Genomic DNA, 21,187 nt, shown 5'->3' on the forward strand with positions numbered 1-21,187 from the left:
TGCAGAGTCCTGGGATCAAGGCCCAGATCAGGCTCCCTGCTCAGTGGGGAGCCTGCTTCTCTGTCTCCTTCCTGCTCGTACTCTCTCTACCTTTGTCTCACTCAAGTAAATAAAAATCTAAAAAAAAAAAAAAAAAAAAAAAAAGATTTTATTTATTTATTCAGAGAAAGAGCATGTGTATGAATAAGGGGAGGGGCAGAAAGAGAGGGAGAGAAAGCATTTCAAGCAAATAGGGTGTGCTGAGCTGGAGCCTGATGCAGGGCTCAATACCACAACCCTAAGATCATGACCTGAGCCAAAAATCAAGAAACAGAAGCTTAACTGACTGAGCCATCCAGGTACCTCATTCTCCCATATTTTTAGAAATCTTTTGGTTTTAACATTTACATTGAGGGGGGTGCCTGGGTGGCTTGGTCTGTGAAGCTTCTGCCTTCGGCTCAGGTCATGATCCCGGGGTCCTGGGATCGAGCCCCACATAGGGCTCCCTGCTCAATGGGGTGCCTGCTTCTCCCTCTCCTCCTCCTGCTTGTGTTCCCTCTCTCGCTGTGTCTATGTCAAATAAATAAATAAAATCCTAAAAAAATTTTTTTTAAAGATTTTATTTATTTATTTGACACAGAGAGAGATCACAAGTAGGCAGAGTGGCAGGCAGAGAGAGAGGAGGAAGCAGGCTCCCCGCTAAGCAGAGAGCCCAATGCGGGGCTCGATCCCAGGACTCCGGGATCACGACCTGAACTGAAGACAGAAGCTTTAACCCACTGAGCCACCCAGGTGCCCCAAAATCCTAAAAATTTCTATATAAAAAATAAAAGAGTACTAATTCTTTAAAAAAAAAAATCATATTCAGGCTTACGATCCATCTCAAATTAATTTTTGTGTCAGGTGTGAGATAATGACATGATTTGTTTTCCTTCGTACGGCCATCCACCCAGCTGACACTACACCATTTACTGAAAGGATCGTCCTGGGCGCCTGGGTGGCTCAGTGGGTTAAGCCGCTGCCTTCGGCTCAAGTCATGATCTCAGGGTCCTGGGATCGAGTCCCTCATCGGGCTCTCTGCTCAGCAGGGAGCCTGCTTCCTCCTCTCTCTCTCTGCCTGCCTCTCTGCCTACTTGTGATCTCTCTCTCTCTCTCTCTCTCTCTGTCAAATAAATAAATAATCTTTAAAAAAAAAAAAAGAAAAGAAAAAGAAAGGATCGTCCTTCCTCCACTGAACAGCAGTGGCACCTTTGTTATGAATCAGGTGATGATGCAGATGTGGGTCTAGTTCTGAACTCTAGTTGATTACCCCATAATTTTTAATGCCAAGTCACACGGTGTTTTCCTATCTCTGTCTAGAGCATCTACAGTCTCCTCACAAATAAGATAAGCAACTTGAAAAGCTCTCATTTCTACCCTCTCCTCAGTTCTCCCAATTTTAGTTCCAGGCAACTACCTAAAAATTACCAGTCATTTTAGATTAAAACAACTACTAGTTAGCTGGGGGAAGCACCTGTCTCTCTTTTTTTGCAGTTCATGCCTTTCTCTCTGATTCCTCATTTATTTTGGGAAAGTATATTCTCAAACAGTTTCTTTTTCATAAATGGTTTGAGGTGGCAAACTTTTCATGCCCTTGCATCTACTGGCATGTCTTTATTTTGTCCCTCCATCTGAGGATAATTTATGGGTAGATTTCAGATTCAGAAACGTCAAAGTCTAAAGTTTTTGCTGTCCTCTAGCATTCAGAGCTGCTGATTTTAAGTCTGACACCAATGTGATTTTTACTTTGTAGGATAATGTCCAAGTAGAACATCTACCATTTTATTCAGTCCTGGAAAACTTTAGAATTTGTCTAGGTTTGTGAGGCGCCGTCCTTCATCATGGTGAGCTCTCTCTCTTTCGATCAAAAAGATGCCTGTCACTTCCTCATGTCCATGATCCTTCACTTTGTGAAAGTACTTCCTAGACAGGTGCTGAAACAACTGGATGCAGCCTTCACCTCCCGGTTTTTTCCTCCTCACACTTGCAACTTCTTGTCTCTGAGTTATATCCAAGAGAACCCCTTGCTCAATCTCCTAGTTTACTTCTTCACTTTTCAACAATACCTATTCTGCTATTCAACATATCCCCAAAGATTTGCATCTTCATAAATAATCAATTTATTTTATTTTAAAGGGACTCAAGGATATTAATTATACTTATTTAAAATCTCACTTGCATTTAACTCCAAAGAATCATAGCTACATACTTTGGCACCATTTACTACCTACCCTTCTGCATGTCTCTAAAAACAAAAACCCAAAAGGGATCAACTAAGGGCTAGTATAACAACCTCCCAGAAAACTTCCTGTATCTTGAAAGATAAGCCTCCCAATTATTCAAAACTATTACAGATACAGGAGTTGTCTTTTAAAAGGGAAGAAAAAAAAATCTCAAAAATAATCCAACTTCTGCCACCCTTGAAAGTTCTAATATACTTCAAAGAATAAAAATCAAGATCCTTCTAATTATAATTTGGTTTTGCTTTTTCAATTCTTTCATGAACTTTCATTATTAGCCTCTGTATGCTGTTTTTCATTCCCATTACATTCAAGAAAATGATCTGTTAAAAACAGTTCTTAATTTAGGTGGACAATGTTTTCTAAGTGAGGCTTTCCTAATACATGAAATTGTAGCATCAAATAAATATCAAACAAAAATATGATGTAATATTATAAAATTGAATATTTATACAACTTTTTAAGTTGTATGAATCCAATCACTGAGAAATGAATACTCACATGCTGTAAGAGGAACAACTCCCAACCATGCAAAGGCCACAAGTGTATAATGAAACCAATATCGTATTGCAGTGCCAATACTTGTAACGAGTCCAGCAAATATGTCTTGGATTGGAAGCCTTGAAGGCATATCTGGAGAATAAACTAGAAGAGAAAAAAAAAGTACATATAATTTGAATTGACATATACAAATAATACATAATATAATATAAATACATATAAAACATAATACATATAGTTGACATATTGAATCATAAACATTCAATAATAGTTTAATTCATAAATATAAAAATAGGCATGCATAGCTTGCTTAACTCTCAATCTTTCTATTTCACTTGAATATCTTTTCCTATTAAAAAAAGTGAATCAGGGTGCTGGGCAGCTCAGTGGGTTAAAGCCTCTGCCTTCGGCTCAGGTTAAGATCTCAGGGTCCTGGGATCAGGCCCCACATCAGGCTCCCTGCTCAGTAGGGAGCCTGCTTACCCCTCTCTCTCTGCCTGCCTCTCTGCTTACTTGTGATCAATCGATCTCTCTCTCTCTCTCTCTCTCTCTGTCAAATAATAAATAAATAAATCTTTAAAAAAATTTAAAGAAAAAAGTGAATCAAATACTTAAACAATGCTACATTTACCCAAAAGTCATCTGGAAGCAAATCACATGTGAAATGTAGAAACCAACAAAAAAGGTCTCTGTGCAGGAAAAAAGGTTCAAGGACAGTTCACAACCTTCAGTCATCGGCATGACTTCATGCAAAGCTAACTTAAACATATTTTAGCATTTAAACAATGCAATTATCTGGCTTCCCAAATTATAAAGTATCAGATTAAAGCCAACAGGAGCAAAAGGTAAAGCTGTTGACATGTTACCAAGAAAGAACCCTCCTTAGTAAAGACCACAGTAAGATATCACCGTATACCTGTCAAATGGCTAGTATCAAAAAGTTAATAGGGGTGCCTGGGGTTAACAGGGCTCAGGGGTTAAGCATCTGCTTTTGGCTCAGGTCATGATCCCAGGGTCCTGGGTTCTAGTCCCACATCAGACTCCCTGCTCAGTGGGAAGCCTGCTTCTCCCTCTCCTACTACCCCTGCCTGTGTTCCCTCTCTTGCTGTGTCTCTCTCTGCCAAATAAATAAAATCTTTTAATTAAAAAAAAAAAAAAGAAAGAAATAATAAGTGTTGGCAAGGAGGTATAGAAAAAGGAACCTTGTGCATTGTTAGGTGTGAGAATGTAAAGACGTGCAGCCCCTGTGGAAAGGAGTATGGAGGTTCCTCAAAAAGTTAAAAATACATAGTATCATACAACCCAGTAATTCCACTTCTGGGTATTTACCCAAGGAAAACAAAAACACTAACTCGAAAAGGTATATGCACTATGTTTATTGCAGCATTACTTACAACAGCCAAGGTATGGAAGCAATCCAAGCACCCACTGATAAATGAATAAAGAAAGAATAGTGTGTATATACACACAATGAAATATTGTTCAGCCATGAAAAATATTGGGACCCCTGCCATTTGTGACAACGTGGATGGACCTAGCGGGTACTGTGCTAAGGAAATTAAGTCAGTAAGTGAAAGACAAAGAACGTATGATTTTACTTACATACGGAAGTAACAAAAGAGATGAACAAACAGAAAAGCAGTAACAGACATACAAATACAGAAAACAAACTGGCAGATGCAAAAGGGAAAGAGGAGGTGGCAAAATGGGTACAAGGGAATAAGTCACAGGGATGAAAGGCAGAGCAGAGGGAATATATACAAACACTGTACGGTGAAAAATGGGAGCCATACTTGTGGCAAGCACAACATCAAAGACACTATGCTGTACATCTGAAACTAACGTTAACATTGTGTCTCAACTATACTTCAATTAAAAAAAAAAAAAAGAAAAAAAGAGCAAGTCCTCCTCCCAAATACAAGCCTTAGACCCAGCACTCAAAAAGTACAATTTGTAGCAAAGTCATTTCATGTGGAAGCAAATCACCTACTGACATTTGTTGGCCAATCATCCCCCTCGCCCAATTTTCAACAGTAATTAGTATTCCAACCAGTAAATCCAAATCTTCCTATCTCCCTGTAAGATGTGGTTCAACACACTCAGAGAAAGGTTTTGCCATGGTTGAGAAAGACTTTCTTTTTAAATGGTTCCAATGAAAAAAAACCACTGCTCTACCACAGGTCTCAGAAAGAATACATGGGAGGAACACATTTCTCCAGTGAGGCCAACATAAGGAATTATGATGTGTAAAGCTTTAAAATCAATGATCTAAAACTAATGAATGAACTATTATAAAAACTATTCAGAGCTGCTAACATTCAGGAATAAGCAATTTTGCAATATACCCACAAAGATCACCTACTTTAAGAGGATACTTGATACACAAGTCATTAAACCAGTAAATAAAGTTTTTGAGAAAGATAAAGAGAATGGCCTATGTCAAATGCTAACTAAAATGTACCAACACAAGCTTTTATTGGTCTCAAAAAAAACTCACACAAGTAATTCCTAGGAAACGTCATGAAAATACTCAATTACTCAGAATTAGTTTGCTATAAACCTTAACTTGTAGAGTTTTTACGCCCTACAGAAAATTAAAGAATACAAAATAAATTACTTGACCTTTTTCAGATGGTAATAAAGTTCCAAAAATAAAACCGTAATGATTTCAGTCATTTATAATCCCTCAAATAAAAACAAAGTAAAACTAAGTTACAGCATTTAGACTCAGTTAACTGAGTTAGAGCATTTATATTCAGCAGCTCAAGATACTATTTAAAAAAAACAAAAAACAAAAAACACAAAAATCTTTGGAAGAAGAGGGCAATGTACTATAATCCCAGAATGAAAAGTATACTTCAAATTCTTGACAAGCTGCCAGTTTAGTCCTCTACTTAAGATGAATAACATTAAATATCAAGCAGTAGGCACAGGAATCATAAAATATAACTGGAATTTTAAAGACCTACAAAGTATGTGCCACTGGCTTACAAAGCTTAGAAAGTCTCATTTTTAAAAAGTGAATTAAGGGGGGCATCCGCCTGGCTCAGTAAGTAGACCATGTGACTCCTGAACCTTCTCTTTATTATTATTTTCCAACCTACACAATTTTAAGCCAAAAGATACCCCAAGTTTGAACAGTGAGGAGATATTTGATAAAAATCAAGGCATCGTTACTAATTTTTCTGAGTAAATGGTGGAATCATAGTTACTGTTTTTAAAAAGAACCCTTACTGACTGAGATACATACTAAAATATGTACAGATGAAATTATAAATGATGGCATTTGCTTTAAAATGGATAGAGAGGTGGGGAACAAGAACATAGGTAAGGAATACCACATAACGGCAATGAGCTAAAAAGGAGTCAAACTAAAAGATATGAACATGGGGGCTCATTACACCTTTTTTATACATTTGATCTTGCCCATAATAAAAAATTTATAAAGAGGGGCACCTGGGTGGCTCAGTCCATCAAGCGTCCAACTCTTCATTTTGGCTTAGGTCATGATCTCAGGGTCCTGAGATCAAATCCTGAGTGGGGCTTGTGCTAAGCATGGAGTCTACTTAGGATTCTCCCTCTCCCTCTGCCCCTCCCTCCCCCACTAGTGGCACGCATGCTCTCTCTCAATTAAAAAAAAAAAATTAAAAAAAGAAATATTCTACAAATCAAATCACTGTCTTTCTCACATACATATGTGTCTGTGTATTAAAAACTGACATGTAGTTTAAAAAAAATATTTTCCAAATGTTACAGCAATACTTTGTTATTATCAATGACAAAGTTAAAAATAGTTACTTTAAAACTGCTTAAAAACCTTTTTGTATCCAGTTACAACCCAAAAATGCAATGTAAACTTCTAAAGAACTTACTTGGTGTGAAAGCAAATCTGTGCTTGCATAATTCACAGTATTCTTTTCGACTGTGTTTCAGCCACTGAACTAAGCTGCAATCACAAATACATTCATTAGTGTTACAATGAAGATATTTTAAGGTTTCACTGAAAACCAATGTTCTATTAAAATTTAAGGTATTATAGAGCTTTTACAATTTCAACAGTTTCATATTTATAATATTCTTTTTTACTTTTTATAACTTAATGCCTTCTGAAAGTACAGAACTGTAACAGATATGTTTCTACTATTTTAAAAGTTCAATTAACTAAATTGTAATGTCCTCAAGGCTAAACTCAACTATGAAAGAATCTCCGAGTGTCATATCAGTTCTAACACTGGTCTGATGACACTGCTACCATGGGTAGCTCAGTCTGAATCCTGCTGGCTGTGTACCCAGAACAAGTTACTTAACTCTTGTTTTCTTATCTGCATAATAATAAAAACATTCCACCTCATGGTTCTAAGGATTAAATGATTTAAGATCTATAAAAGCAATGAGCACCACCTGGCACAAAGCATTATAAAAATGTAAGGTAATGTCATGTCAAGCAGAATCAGAAAACTTTTAACACTTCCAATGAACAAAAGAAGCTCTCCACGGGAGAAACAAACAAACAGGTACTCAAATGCACCTGGAAAACAGTAACACCAAAATGACAGGGAATAGTAAGAAGGAATATGGGTAATTTCCAAATTTTCACAATTAAAAAAAAACTACTATAGAAAAAGTTCACTGAAACAATCCCCCTTACTATATAAATAACAAAACCAAAGCTCAGACATAAAATTTTCTAAAAGGATGACTCACCATTCTTGATGGATAAACTTAATACTGCCAGTACATACACAAGGATGATAAAGAGGTTTCTCAGGTGTTCCTTCTGACCGACACACTCTACATATGTCTGTGAATAAAAAAGATAAATTGATTACACTTTTTTTTAAAAACCCCAAAACAAAAATAATGTGTTAAAAAAAGAATCTATCAGCAGCAGAGAAATGAAGTGTTATGATAATAAGCAAGTATATTCCAAAACTAGGGGCGCCTGGGTGGCTCAGTAGGTTAAGCCTCTGCCTTCAGCTCAGGTCATGATCTCAGTGTCCTAGGATCGAGCCCCGCATCGGGCTCTCTGCTCAGCGGGGAACCTGCTTCCCCCTCTTTCTCTGCCTGCCTCTTGCCTACTTGTGATCTCTCTCTCTGTCAAATAAATAAATAACATCTTTCAAAAATATATATATATATATATATATTCCAAAACCAAAAAATTCCCTAGTATATAAAAAGGCCAGTTGTTCCTTTCAATGAGAACTGTACTCATTAACTGTACTCTTCCATAACTAATGCCAATAGAAAAACACAAAATCAGGTCACCACTGGTATCCTAATAGTTTTAAACTCCAGTCCTAACAGTTTAAAGTTCTAAGTCCAGTCCTCACAGTTTAAACTCCACAAAACACAACCAAGGACTTAATGGCAGTGGGCAGCCCTGGAGACACCCCTGTAGCCTCACCTCACTCCACCACAGATACAGAGACATACACTAATAGGGTGAGTTTTGCACCCCAAAACTACAAAGGCACTGGGTCAGAGAGAGGTGAGCCAGAGGTCACCTTAAGCAGAAGTACGGGAGCCCAGGACTATCTGATCAGAGGCCAGAGGCAAGAGCTCACCCTCCACTCTGCCCCACATGGTTCTGAGCACATCTGCCCATCTTCTTGCCCGGCGGCCCATGATATGTTGAGGAAAAACTTAAAATGCCAAGAACCATCCCACTCACAGGTTCCGTAATGCTCCCTCTGCAGGACAACCTATGGAAACTGGTCACAACTTTTATTTAGACCTTCTTCTCGGTGATCTGCAGGGCTAAGTGCCCACCCCAAGTGGGCAACGTGAGGGGCAACAAGCAGTGTACTAGACACAAGGAGTTAAGGAAAACTTTTGATCTACTCTCTCAAGGGAGTTCCTCGTTCATGGGGAGTAACTGCAACCCAAGCCCACTGTTAATGGATTTAACCAGGGACACATACACTGAGCAGTGTGACACTCGGCCCCCAATGTTAAAAAGCAGTGTGTTCCTCAACCTAGGAAGGCTGAGCACCACTTATCAAAGTTGACAGATAATGACTACTCCGGCTGCCTAACTGGTTAGCACACTCATCCCAAGAGTTATCCATAAGCCAGGCGGATCACTGCACACCACCACCCACAGAAGAGCTTTTGCTGTGCCAGTTCTACCTACACGAGAGCCAGGAAGGGTTGTCCAGGTTGAGTGAAATCAAGCCCACTCCAGGGCTATGTCTTTCAGTTAGCTTTAGAACCTTACCCCCCCCCCACCCCTACCACCACCAGCCAGAGGACTCCGGCTTCCTGGAAGCCATCTGTGGGTCATGAGAGCAACACTGGCTGTCCGCATCGTTTACGGTCAGAACTACACAGGATACATGGGGTCCAAGCCTCTTCAAACCGCCCACTTTCACCTTCGTCCTTGATTAATGAAAACATCTTTGGCAAAAGCTTTTACTCTGGTCTGTCTTGCACCAGTCTTAAGACTCTGGGCTCTAGCAACACAATATGAATGTCCCAACAATCCTGCCTAACCAGCCTCTGCAAAGTTCTGACACAAACAAAACAGAACCACACTAGAATTCCATGATTCTAAGGGCAGTATCCTGGCAGCTTGAGTCTGCTCTGAACACTCGAATTTTCTCCAAGTGTACACTTCAGCCTAGGGAAACTGGACTAAGAGCCAGGAGCTCACCCAAGGGGGTGGGTAAAACCTGGAAGGACCATCCCCTGTGGTGGATCTGCTGCTGCCCGCACGGGAGATCCAGCATCAAGCTGGCATTTGAACCGCGCTGGGTTCAATACCTGGCCCTGGAGTGGAGATGACCACAGCGGCCAGCAACCAGGCTTGCCCTGCATGGATCCTCCTTAAAGCATTCAAAATGCACTCATTCAAAAAGAGTCCAGTGTCGTTTTTCATCACTGCTCTCCCAGGTCTGAAGTAGATAATCTGCACATTGCTGCCTTTCTTGGTTGGGGGAAGTTGATCATCAAGCTCCCTTTATGGTACCGAACCTGGATTTCTGGTCACCATAGTTGCCACTGTAGACACTATGACTTCTACCTAAAATAGCTGACAGGTCCATGGAACATGCAACTGATCTTGGTTATCTAGACTCACCAGAGCTACTGGTGCCTGTGGCATCAATTAGTTCCACAATTACCAGAGTTACCCAGGTAGGAGCAAAACAAGCACTTAAAGCCATGTGGAACATGACCACACTGGCCCAAGGGCCAGGATGCCTACAGATTAACTTTAAAAGACAGGCAGGTGCTAGTGAGGGGTTATCTAGGTAGGGTGGTTTGGGGGCAAATATGTGTGAGCCAATGCAGACATAGGGTGAAGCAGTCCCACACTGTCCTGTCTCTGCAGCCAGTACTCAGGCGGCTGCAGAAGTAGGGCACAGCAGCGAAACTGTGGCAAGGTGTGTCCTGCATTGGAACACAGTGTAGAGGAAAGCAGCAGAGACAATGCTGCGCTCACACAAACGCCGGTTGCTATGTTGCCCTCCAGAAACAAAGTGACTGACTGGGCAAGGACTCTCCTTGTTAGCACACAGCTGCCAACAAGATGCAGGGACAATAGAGAATATCCACAAGTGCGAAGGGCTGATGCTGGTGGCTCATCCTGTAAGGGGCCCAGCCTCACAAGGGCGGCCCAGCCTCACAAGGGCGGCCCAGCCCCAGGTGGCACAGGAGAGTTATGAGGAGGACCACGCATTGGCCAGATTGGGGGTGGGGGGCTGCAGAAGGCACAGTGCGGGGGTTGGGAGGGAGACGCGGAACACATGTGCACAAGACAGTGATCTCCAGAAGACCACATTCAACGACAAACCAACAAACACAAAACTCAGCAAGCACAGCAATCTACACGGACTGTAGGGCTCTGCTTAACACAGGACAGAGTGCTACACCCACCCACCTCTGTAAGGCTGAAACCATTTTCAAAATAACACTAAGGCTTTGCCTTTTATCCTCATTGTCTTGCCAGGGTACAGTGGAGTTTTCCACATGCTACCCAACACAACTGACTGAATGCAGCCAAGATGAAAAAAAATCCACCAGCCTCCCATTAAATCTAACATTTAGATTTGCAAATATAAAACAAATCCACTCTTCTCACCAATATTTTAGGTCTGAAGTATATACTTATTTCTTTAATAAAAAAAAAAGATATTAACCTATAACAGGTGTATTAAGTGAATTAGTATTTCCAAATTTTGTTTCATTCTCTAATGGCAAATGAAGGCTCTTAACGATATGCCAATGTTTTTAAGAGTGTAAAGGGATCCTGAGGCCAAAAACTTCAAGAACATTTTTTGTGTGTGTGCTTGTGAAACTTTTGGGAAAAATCAGAATAACTATGGTTCTCTCAAAATACACAAATAGACAAAATTTTCATTATTTTGTAAGGAGTTTCACAAGCCTCCATTGATTCTTTAAAAAAAAAAAAAAAGGAAGAGAACATTAGACATCTCAACTGCCTCATTTTAGAACCATGGAAATTTTTTTTTTACATATTTACAAAATTATAGCAAAATGGAACATAAGCAACCCCTAAACCAAAAACAAATTACAACAAATGAACCATACGTGTGTGTGTGTGTGTGTGTGTGTGTGTGTATATATATATTATAAATATATCTCAAGTTTAACCACAGAAAAGAATTACTTTAGAAACTTTAAAACAGTAATATGATCACATATGCCTAGCAGGCTATATTCTAAGACAGAAGAAACTGTAATTAAATCCTAAACAGAATTCAGTCATCGTGGAGATCGTGAAAAGCAATAATATTGATAATAATTTTAACACTTGGAAGGATAAACCCATTAAGGAGTCTGATGCTGGTATTGTGGTTGTGTGTGTATTTTTTAAGTGATCTCTTAGGATACGTATTTACAGGTGAAAAGATTTCATACCTGGGATGTGCTTTAAAATGATGCAGGAGAAGTGTGGAGATGGGAAAGGAAAAGGGTTGAGATGCAAGAATTATCAGCCATACACTTTATCTGTTGAATAAAATGCTGGTTATCAGAGGTTATTGCAATAGCCTATTTTGTTTTAAATTTTACATGATGGGGCACCTAGCTGGCTCAGCTAGTGGAGCATGCAACTCTTGGGTCTCAGGGTTGTGAGTTTGAGTCTCACAATGGGTGTAGAGATTACTTAAAAATAAAATACTTAAAATGGAGAAACATTCCATGCTCACGAACTGGAAGAACAAATAATGTCAAAATGTCTATGCTACCCAAAGCAATCTACACGTTCAATGTAATCGCTATCAAAATACCACCAACGTTTTTCACAGAGCTGGAACAAACAATAAAATTTGTATGGAACCACAAAAGACCCCAAATAGCCAAAGCAATCCTGAAAAACAAAACCAAAGCTGAAGGCATCACAATTCTGGACTTCAGGTTGTATTACATCAAAAGACTGTGGTACTGGCACAAAAACAGACACACAGATCGATGGGAGAGAACAGAAAACCCAGAAAAAGACCCTCAACTCTATGGTCCACCAATCTTTGACAAAGCAGTAAATACCCAACAGAAGAAAGTCTCTTCAAGAAATGGTGTTGGAGGGGCGCCTGGGTGGCTCAGTGGGTTAAAGCCTCTGCCTTCAGCTCAGGGTGATCCCAGGGTGCTGCCATGATCCCAGGGTGCTGGGATGGAGCCCCGCATCGGGCTCTCTGCTCAGCAGGGAGCCTGCTTCCCACTCTCTCTCTGCCTGCCTCTCTGCCTACTTGTGATCACCGTCTATCAAATAAGTAAATAAAATATTTAAAAAACAAAACAAAACAAAACAAAAATAAACAAGAAATGGTGTTGGAAGGACACCTGGGTGGCACAGTCAGTTAAGCATCTGCCTTCGGCTCAGATCATGAACCCAGGGTCCTGGGATCGAGCCCCACATCAGGCTCCCTGCTTGCCAGGAAGCCTGCTTTTCCCTCTCCCACTCTGCCTGCTGTGATCCCTCTCTCTCACTATGTTTCTCCCTGTCAAATAAATAAATAAAATCTTTAAAAAAAAAAAAAAAAAAAAGATGGTGTTGGGAAAATTGGACAGTCACATGCAAAAGAATGAAACTGGACCATTTTTTTCTTAAGCCATACAGAAAAATAAACTCAAAATGGATGAAAGACCTAAATGTGAGACAGGAATTCATCAAAATCCAGCAAACTCTGACCTCAGCCACAGCAACTTCTTGCTAGACATGTCTCCAAAAGCAAGGGACACAAAAGCAAAAATGAACTATGGGGACTGCATCAAGATAAAAAGGCTTTGCACAGCAAAGAAAACAGTCAACAAAACTAAAAGACAATCTACTGAATAAAAGAAGATATTAGCAAATGCCTTATTAGATGAAGGGCTGGTATCCAAAACCTACAAAGAAAACTTGTCAAATAATACACCCAAAAAATAAAAAATCCAGTCAAGAAATGGACAGAAGACATGAGCAGACATTTCTCCAAAGAAGACACAAAAATAACCAACAGACATGAAAAAATGATCAACATCACTAGACATAAGAGAAATACAAATTAAGACCACAATGAGGTATCATGTCACACCAATCAGAATGGCGAAAATTAACAACTCAGGACACAACAAATATTGGCGAGGATGTGGAGAAAGGGGAACCCTCTTACACTACCGGTGGGAATACAAACTGGTATAGCCACTTTGGCAAACAGTATGGAGGTTCCTCAAAAAGTTAAAAATAGATCTACCCTATGACACAGCAATTGTACTACTGGGTATTTATCCAAAGGATACAAACATAGTGATTTGAAGGAGCATTTGCACTGAAAAGTTTATAGCAACAATGTCCACAAAAGCCAAAATACGGAAACAGCCCAGATGTCCACTGGCAGATGAATGGATAAAGAAGATGTGGTATATATGCAAGACAGAAAATTAGCCATCAAAAAGAATGAAATCTTGCCATTTGCAAACATGGATGAAACCAGAAGGTATTATGTTAAACAAAATATGTCAGAGAAAGACAAATACCATAAGATTTTGTTCATGCGTAATTTAAGAAATAGAACAGCTGAACACAGGGGAAGAGAAGGAAAAGATTAAATGAAACCAGAGAGGGAGACAGACTATAAAAGACTCTTAACTATAGGGATCAAACTAAGGGTTACTGGAGGGGAAGTGAGTGGGGCAATGGGGTAACTGGGTGATGGGCATTAAGGAGGGCACTTGATGTAAGGAGCAGTGGGTGTAATATGCAACTGATGAATCACTAAATTCTAATCAATCAGTCAAACCAAATCTCTAGGGGCGCCTGGGTGACTAAGTAGGTTAATTGTCCAACTCTTGATTTCAGCTCAGGTCATGATCTCAGGGTCATGAGATCAAGCCCTGCATCCAGCTCCTCACTGAGCACAGAACCTGTTTAAAATTGTCTCTCTCCCTCTTCCTCTCCATCTGCCCTACTTCCCAGCTCACACATGAGTGCTCTCTTTCTCTAAATATGTAAATAAATAAGATCTTAAAAGTAAAATTTTACATAATAAAACTTTTGAAAAATAAGCAATGGTTAACCATGCAATTTACAAATATCACAGTTGAACTTTCATTGTACTGACACTACCAAGTCCAATTTTATCAATGAAGTTCTTCAACAAGAAGGCTTATTAGCATGTGGGGGTTTTTTATGTAATTTATTTGACAGAGAGAGACAGTGAGAGAGGGAATACAAGCAGGGGGAGTGGGAGAAGAGCAGGCTTCCCGCTGAGCAGGGAGCCTGATGTGGGGCTCAATCCCAGGACCCGGGGATCATAACCTGAGCCGAAGGCAAACACTTAGCTACTGAGCCACCCAGGCGCCCAGCATGTGATGTGTTTCATATGTGCACGCTCGTACACACACACAAACCGGAAAACTCATGTTAGATTTTATTTCACTAATCACAATTTTTTAAATGTGCTAAAGCTTTCATTGGCTACATCTTTATTAGGGGAAAGCAGAGTAAGATTTAAATAATAGGTCTCAACATTCCTAAAAGCCTCATTTTGTCAACCAACAACCCAATTCTAATTTAAATCATTTAATCTAAATGCCTTTAACCCACTGATCCACCCAGGTGCCCCTAATCTAAATGCCTTTAATCTAAACCATTTAATCTAAATGACTTTAAAACGGAATTTGGTCCAAAAAAAATCACTAATCTCTTTTACAGTACTGACCCTGTTTTTTCCCACATCATGAAGATCTGAGTGTTGTTCAAAAGCACCTCAAAAATAAATATCACCCTAAATGGACAGGTGAAGATTGTTGATATAAATAAACTAGAATGGCAATAAGCCCTAGCTATAAAATACTTGTAAGGCAAACATTTAGCTATTTAGCAGGCCCCAACCCCAGCTTAGACTGTGCCATGAGCAGAATCATACCTTATTGGGAAACTGGAAGCTGGGAAAAGTGGCCAAAGTGAAAGACTGCACCTGCTCTCACTCTATATTCTCAACAAAATTTCCTTAGCTAGTCTCTCTGTGGACTAGGAAGGAATGGAAGGTTCTTCCCTGCCAATCCATGTTCCAGTGGAAAAATCTGGAACAAATCATAGGTATACAGAGCTAAACATTTTTCCTGGAAGGGATACATAAACTATTAACTTTATGTTAACTTTATGTTAAGTTGCTGACTTTGTGGATCAGTTTTGGGGGAAATACACATTTTATATATGTATCATGTCCACAGCATATACTTTTGTATTATTTTGCTCACACCCTAATATTAATATTATAGTTTCCTTATAAACTCACAAAGACATGTACAAGAACGTTCACAGCAGCACTATTTCATAAAAATACCTCCAAAATTTGGGCTACCTGAGTGGCTCAGTGGGTTGACCATCCGACTCTTGATCTCAGCTCAGGTCCTGATCTCAGGGTTTTGGGTTCAGGACCTATGTGTTAAGCTCCACCTCCAAGGAAACTACTAAAGTGTCTATCAACAGTAGAATGGATAAATTTTAGTATATTCAAACAACTGAATACAACATTACAATGAGAATAAACCAACTAAAACTACAACCACAATGTATTTATTGCATAGTGATATTCAGTGATAAAGAACTCTCTCTCTCTCACACACACACACACAGAAAGAATTCAGACACAAAGAATACCTATTCCACATGAAAAACTTCAAAAAAGTTGGGGTGCCTGGGTGGCTCAATAGGTTAAGAGTCTGCCTTCAGCTCAGGTCATGATTTCAGGGTCCTGGGATTGAGCCCCGCATCAGGCTCCCAGCTCAGCAGGGAGTCTGCTTCTCCCTCTCCCTCTGCTTGTGCTCTCTCTCTCTAATGAATAAATAAAATCTTTAAAATAAATAAATAAATGTTCACAAACAAGAAAAACTAACACTTATTAGAAGTCAGCATTGTAGTTAGGAAAGAGGCAGTAGAGACTACAAGAGGATTGAAGAGAATGGCCCAGATGAAATCGACACGCTTCTCCCTATACTTCCTGCCAAGTACAACCAAGCACAGCCAAAAGCCCAGGACATTATATATAAACAGAAGTAGATTCTAAAAAAGTGAAGAAAAGCCAGAGCAGCAAGGGAACTGGTGACCCAAGGAATCATATCCAGTGAGTTCTCTGGGGTTTTTTCCTTCAGGTATCCTGGGGACTGGTGGTAGAAATGGAGAAGCTGACAACCTGAAAACACCAATGGAACAGATAAACTTATCCCAAAAAAGCCAAAGACCAGGAAAGAGGCAACTTAGCAAGACAGGAAATTTTTAGACAATAAATGCTTCCGTACCCCAGCCAAATACCACAGGGGGAAAAAAATGAGGCCCCAACATCACCTCTAGCAGCCAAGGCCAGGAGGGGAAGCAGACCTAGATTAGCTGACTCTATTTCAGTTACTGAGGCCCAACTACATTATCAAAGAAGTTAATGAGGAAATGATTAAAATATAACCGTCAATTACAAAAGAGTATTCCCTCTAACTTGCTCATTTGTCCAACTTGGTTGTATGATCTTTGTTTGAATGTTTTTATTTTTTCCACAATTTAATGTCAATATTCTATACATATTTTCTATCTACTCTTCCAACTTTGTTATATTCTTCCATTTGGATAGTAGGCTGCTCCCTCTGGCAAAACACATTACACCACTGAAATATAAAGGTAAAATAACTAGGGGCACTGGGTGGCTCAGTGGGTTAAAGCCTCTGCCTTCGACTCAGGTCATGATCCCAGGGTCCTGGGATCGAGCCCCACGTCGGGGCTCCGCGGGGAACCTGCTTTCTCCCCTCTCTCCCTCTGCCTGCCTCTCTGCCTACTTGTGACTTCTCTCTCTGTCAAATAAATAAAATCTTTAAAAATAAAAAAAAAGGTAAAATAACTAGGTAGTACAGCAGCTAATGATGAGTGAAGTCAACATTTTTTTTTAATCTTATCACAAATTCTCTTTCTATGTGAATTTTCTAAGTCCTTTGTCCAGCTTATTAAATGGGGTCTTAACAATAGGAAAGAAGTCAAAAAAATTAAAAAATCAGTCAAAGATTTGAACAGATACTTCACCAAAGAAAGTATACAAATGAAAAATGCTAAGGTCATTAGCAAAGTGCAAATTAAAATCACAATAGGATGGTGATGGTTGCATAACAGTGTGACTATATTTAATGCCAGTGAATTGTACACTTAAAAAATGGCTAGAATGGTAAATTTTGTTATGTATATTTTGCCATAAAAATTTTAAGTCAGTTTAATACCACTACATACTGATTAAAATTATAAAAAGAAAAAAAAACACTCATCATATGCAGCAGCAATCCTATTCCTAGGTATTTAACTTAGTCAAATGAAAACTTATGCTTATACAAAAACCCATATAAATTTGTACAATGGCTTCAATCATAATTTCCTCAAAATGGAAACAACCAATCACAGCATTCCACAACTAGAGAATAAACTGTGGTACATTCAATATTCTTTTTTACAAAAGAATACTATTAAGCAACAAAAAGGAATAAAATACTGTACATACAACAAGGTGAATAAATCTCAAATGCATTATATGTTAAGCAAAAGAAGCCAGACTTAAAAAACTACATACTAGATGATTCCATTTATGACGTCTGAAAAAGGTAAAACTACAAAGATAGAAATACATGAGTGGCTGCTAGGGTCTGGGGGTGGGAGTGATCACAAAAGGGAAGAGGGATATTTGAGAGGTGGATGAACTAGTCCACCTCTTGAACGTGCTGGCTACATGACTGTATGCATTTGTCAAAAACTCACAGACACTACCATCGATAGATGGGTAAAGGATATATATACATATGTATGTGATATGTGTATATATAAAAATATTTTTATATAAAAATATAAGACGTGTGTGTGTGTAACACACACATATACAATGGAGTACTATTCAGCCATAAAAAAGAATGAAATCTTGCCATTTGTAATCACATGGCTAGAGCTACAGACTATAATGCTAAACAAAGTAAGTCAGAGAAAGAAATATATGATTTCACTCAGATGTGAATTTAAGAAACAAAAGAAATGAATAAAAGGGAAAAAAAGAGAGAGAGAAACCAAAAAACCGACTCTTAACTATAGGAGAACAAACAGATGGTTACCAGAGGGGAGGTGGGCAGGGGAACTGGTGAAATAGGTGAAGGGGATTAAAAGTCCACTTACCCTGATGAGCACTGAGTAATAGTATATGGAACTGCTGAATCATTATATTGTGCATCTGAAACTAACGTAACACTGTAACTGCACTGGAATTAAAATAAAAAATCAAACTATCCCAAACCAAAACAAGAACAAAAACCTCATGAACATTAAATAAGGTAATTTTACTATATTTACATTACAGTTTAATTTTAAAAACACTTCTAAAGACTGTCTAAATAGACATATAAGAACAAATGAGAAAAGATAATGACATGAAAAGAAACTATTGTTCTCCTCACTAATGAAGTTGTATATTGAAATGTATCCCAATAAGCACATTAATTTCATCCAGCCAGATAAGAATTAATGCTGTCAGGGACTGCGGAGGAAATCATTACCCCTGGACATCAAGTATTTGTGGCATTCCGTTTTCTGGATTCATAGCAGGACAGCACTTCCCTGCCACTTCGGAAATTAGATACAAACATGCAACTTGCTTCAGTCAATGAAATATAAACTACAGTAATGTATATCACTCCTGGGTAGAAAACTCTGGAAGCCAGTGAACACAACACATCAAACTACATTTTCCTGCCTCAATGATTGTGGAAGAAAACACACCCAAAGCCTCCACCAATCTAGGTCTGTAAGTGACCCTAGTTAGCAGCATCTCCCCCTAGCCTGCAGGAGACCTAATATTCGGTGAGAAAGGAACCTTTTGTTGCTTTAAGCTGCTGAGGTTTTGGTAGGTTTGTAACAAAGACATAAATTAGCCTATTGTGTTTCATAAAGAGTCTCAGCAGCTTGGGGGTGGGCAGGGGGGACTAAAACAAGCACAACTACTACCAACACAGAAAGTCAATGAGAGAATAAACCTATTTTGTATATGAAGACCAATCCCGCCACCTAAAACCTCAACAGAGTAACACCACCAGGGTTATAAAAGAAGACTATCTACAAAAGGTGCAGTCTGAGGCCCTTTACTAAAACCAAAATAATGAAGTTTTGAGGTCGGATAAGGTTCCTGCTAGATTTACATGCAGTAAATTACAAATCTCTCTCAGGTCAAAATAAAAGCATTGCACTTGTTATTAATGCAAATCAACTTAGAAACAGTAAAGCAACTCTTCCTGCTTTGCTTCGCTTTTTCCCACCTCCAGCTCTCTAGGCTCCTCCTGCTTTTCGAAAGCAAATTTCTTCTGTTTAATCCTGTGGAAACTTTTGTCGCTTTATTTGAATACCTAATATCTTCGCAAGGCATACCTTTTTTTTTTTTTTTTTTTTGACACAGAGAGAGAGATAGATCACAAGTAGGTGGAGAGGCAGGCAGAGAGAGGAAGGGAAGCAGGCTCCCCGCTGAGCAGAGAGCCCCATGTGGGGCTTGATCCCAGGACCCTGAGATCATGACCTGAGCTGAAGGCAGAGGCTTAACCCACTGAACCACCCAGGTGCCCCAAAGGCATACCTTTTTTATAAGTTCCTAGCACAGTGCCTAGAGCTCAATAAATATAAAGGTTTTTTTGTTTGTTTGCTTGTATGTTTTATTTATTTATTTTTTTTTTTTAGATTTTATTTGTTTATTTGACAGACAGAGATTACAAGTAGACAGAAAGGCAGGCAGAGAGAGAGAGGGGGAAGCAGGCTCCCTGCTGAGCAGAGAGCCCGATGCGGGACTCGATCCCAGGACCCTGGAATCATGACCTAAGCCGAAGGCAGCGGCCTAACCCACTGAGCCACCCAGGCACCCTGCTTGTATGTTTTAATGAAAAATCTCAAATCCTTAGTGCCTGAGTATGGAGACTGCCCAGGAAAAGAGGGAGGAGAAAAGAACAAGCAGTAAGAGCAGGTTCTCAAGTTGGAACCAGCTGTTGGAAGTCCACACCCACGGGGGTTTGGCTCATGCTACCAGTTCTTCTAGCCAACAATTCAGCTCACCAAATATGTCCTAAGTACCAACTATGAAAAAAAGAAGAAAAAAAAATCCTAAAAACTTTGGGTATATGTCATAATTTTTAGGTCACTATCTACCTTGAAAGTTTTTCCACATTAGATTTCAAAGTGTATGCAAATTCCTTCTGGTAATTATCCTTCTGGTGATAATTCAATAAACAAAGGACTGTTCAATTATTAGTAGTACACTATTTTTCAGAACAATTTTATATTTACAGAAAATTTGAAAAAATAGTGCAGTGTTCCCATACACACAGTGCCCAGTATCCCCTATTATTAACATCCACATTAGCATGGTATTTTTGTTAAACTTAATGAGCCAACATTCACGTATCATTAACTAAAACCCAGTTGATTCAGATTTCCTTAGTCTTCACCTAATGTCCTTTTTTTGTTGTTTCAAAATCCACCTGACATTTAGTTGTCATGTCTTCCTAGCTTGGCTAAGACAGTTTCTCTTGACTCTGGCAGTTTTTCAGGCTTTCCTTGTTTTTGATGACTTTGGTCATTTTAAGGAGTACTGGTCAGGCACCTTGTAAGATGCCCCGAACAGAACTGGTCTTATGTTCCGCTCATGGCTAGAACAGGGCTATGGCTTTGAGGGAAGTAAAGGACAGCCGCAAAGTGCCATTTGGATCACAGCGTATCAAGGGTAAACCATTAACATGAATCAGGACGGCTATGCTGGCTTTGACTCATTTGGCTGAAGTCACAAGGATTTCTAGTATCCGATTACCAACAAAAACTTTTACAGTTAGTAGCTATGATCACAGTAAGTAAATATTAAGAATCTATGAGTGAAAACTATTATTCAAAATGTCTGTAAATAACCTACATATCCCAAACAAGGCGAGGGGGGGAT

At 39.3% G+C, this 21,187-nt stretch overlaps 1 protein-coding gene across 4 annotated transcripts in view; it reads right to left on the bottom strand.

Annotated features, from left to right (window-relative positions):
- The window catches only part of MARCHF6 (membrane associated ring-CH-type finger 6), an 81,331-nt gene that overhangs the window by 48,813 nt on the left and 11,331 nt on the right, over positions 1–21,187 (bottom strand). For 2 of the 4 annotated variants that reach the window (XM_082725160.1, XM_082725158.1), the window contains exons 2-4: positions 7,464–7,560; positions 6,632–6,705; positions 2,760–2,903 (exon numbers count right to left, since the gene is read on the bottom strand). In XM_082725160.1, the coding sequence (XP_082581286.1) occupies positions 2,760–2,903; positions 6,632–6,705; positions 7,464–7,560 (315 nt within the window). Of the gene's footprint in view, positions 1–2,759; positions 2,904–6,631; positions 6,706–7,463; positions 7,561–9,133; positions 9,212–21,187 lie in introns of those variants that run through there. The other 2 variants (XM_082725157.1, XM_082725159.1) reach the window with 2 other exon arrangements.

The sequence above is a fragment of the Mustela nivalis genome (assembly GCF_964662115.1).
Source record: "Mustela nivalis genome assembly, chromosome: 3".
NCBI lineage: Eukaryota > Metazoa > Chordata > Mammalia > Carnivora > Mustelidae > Mustela > Mustela nivalis.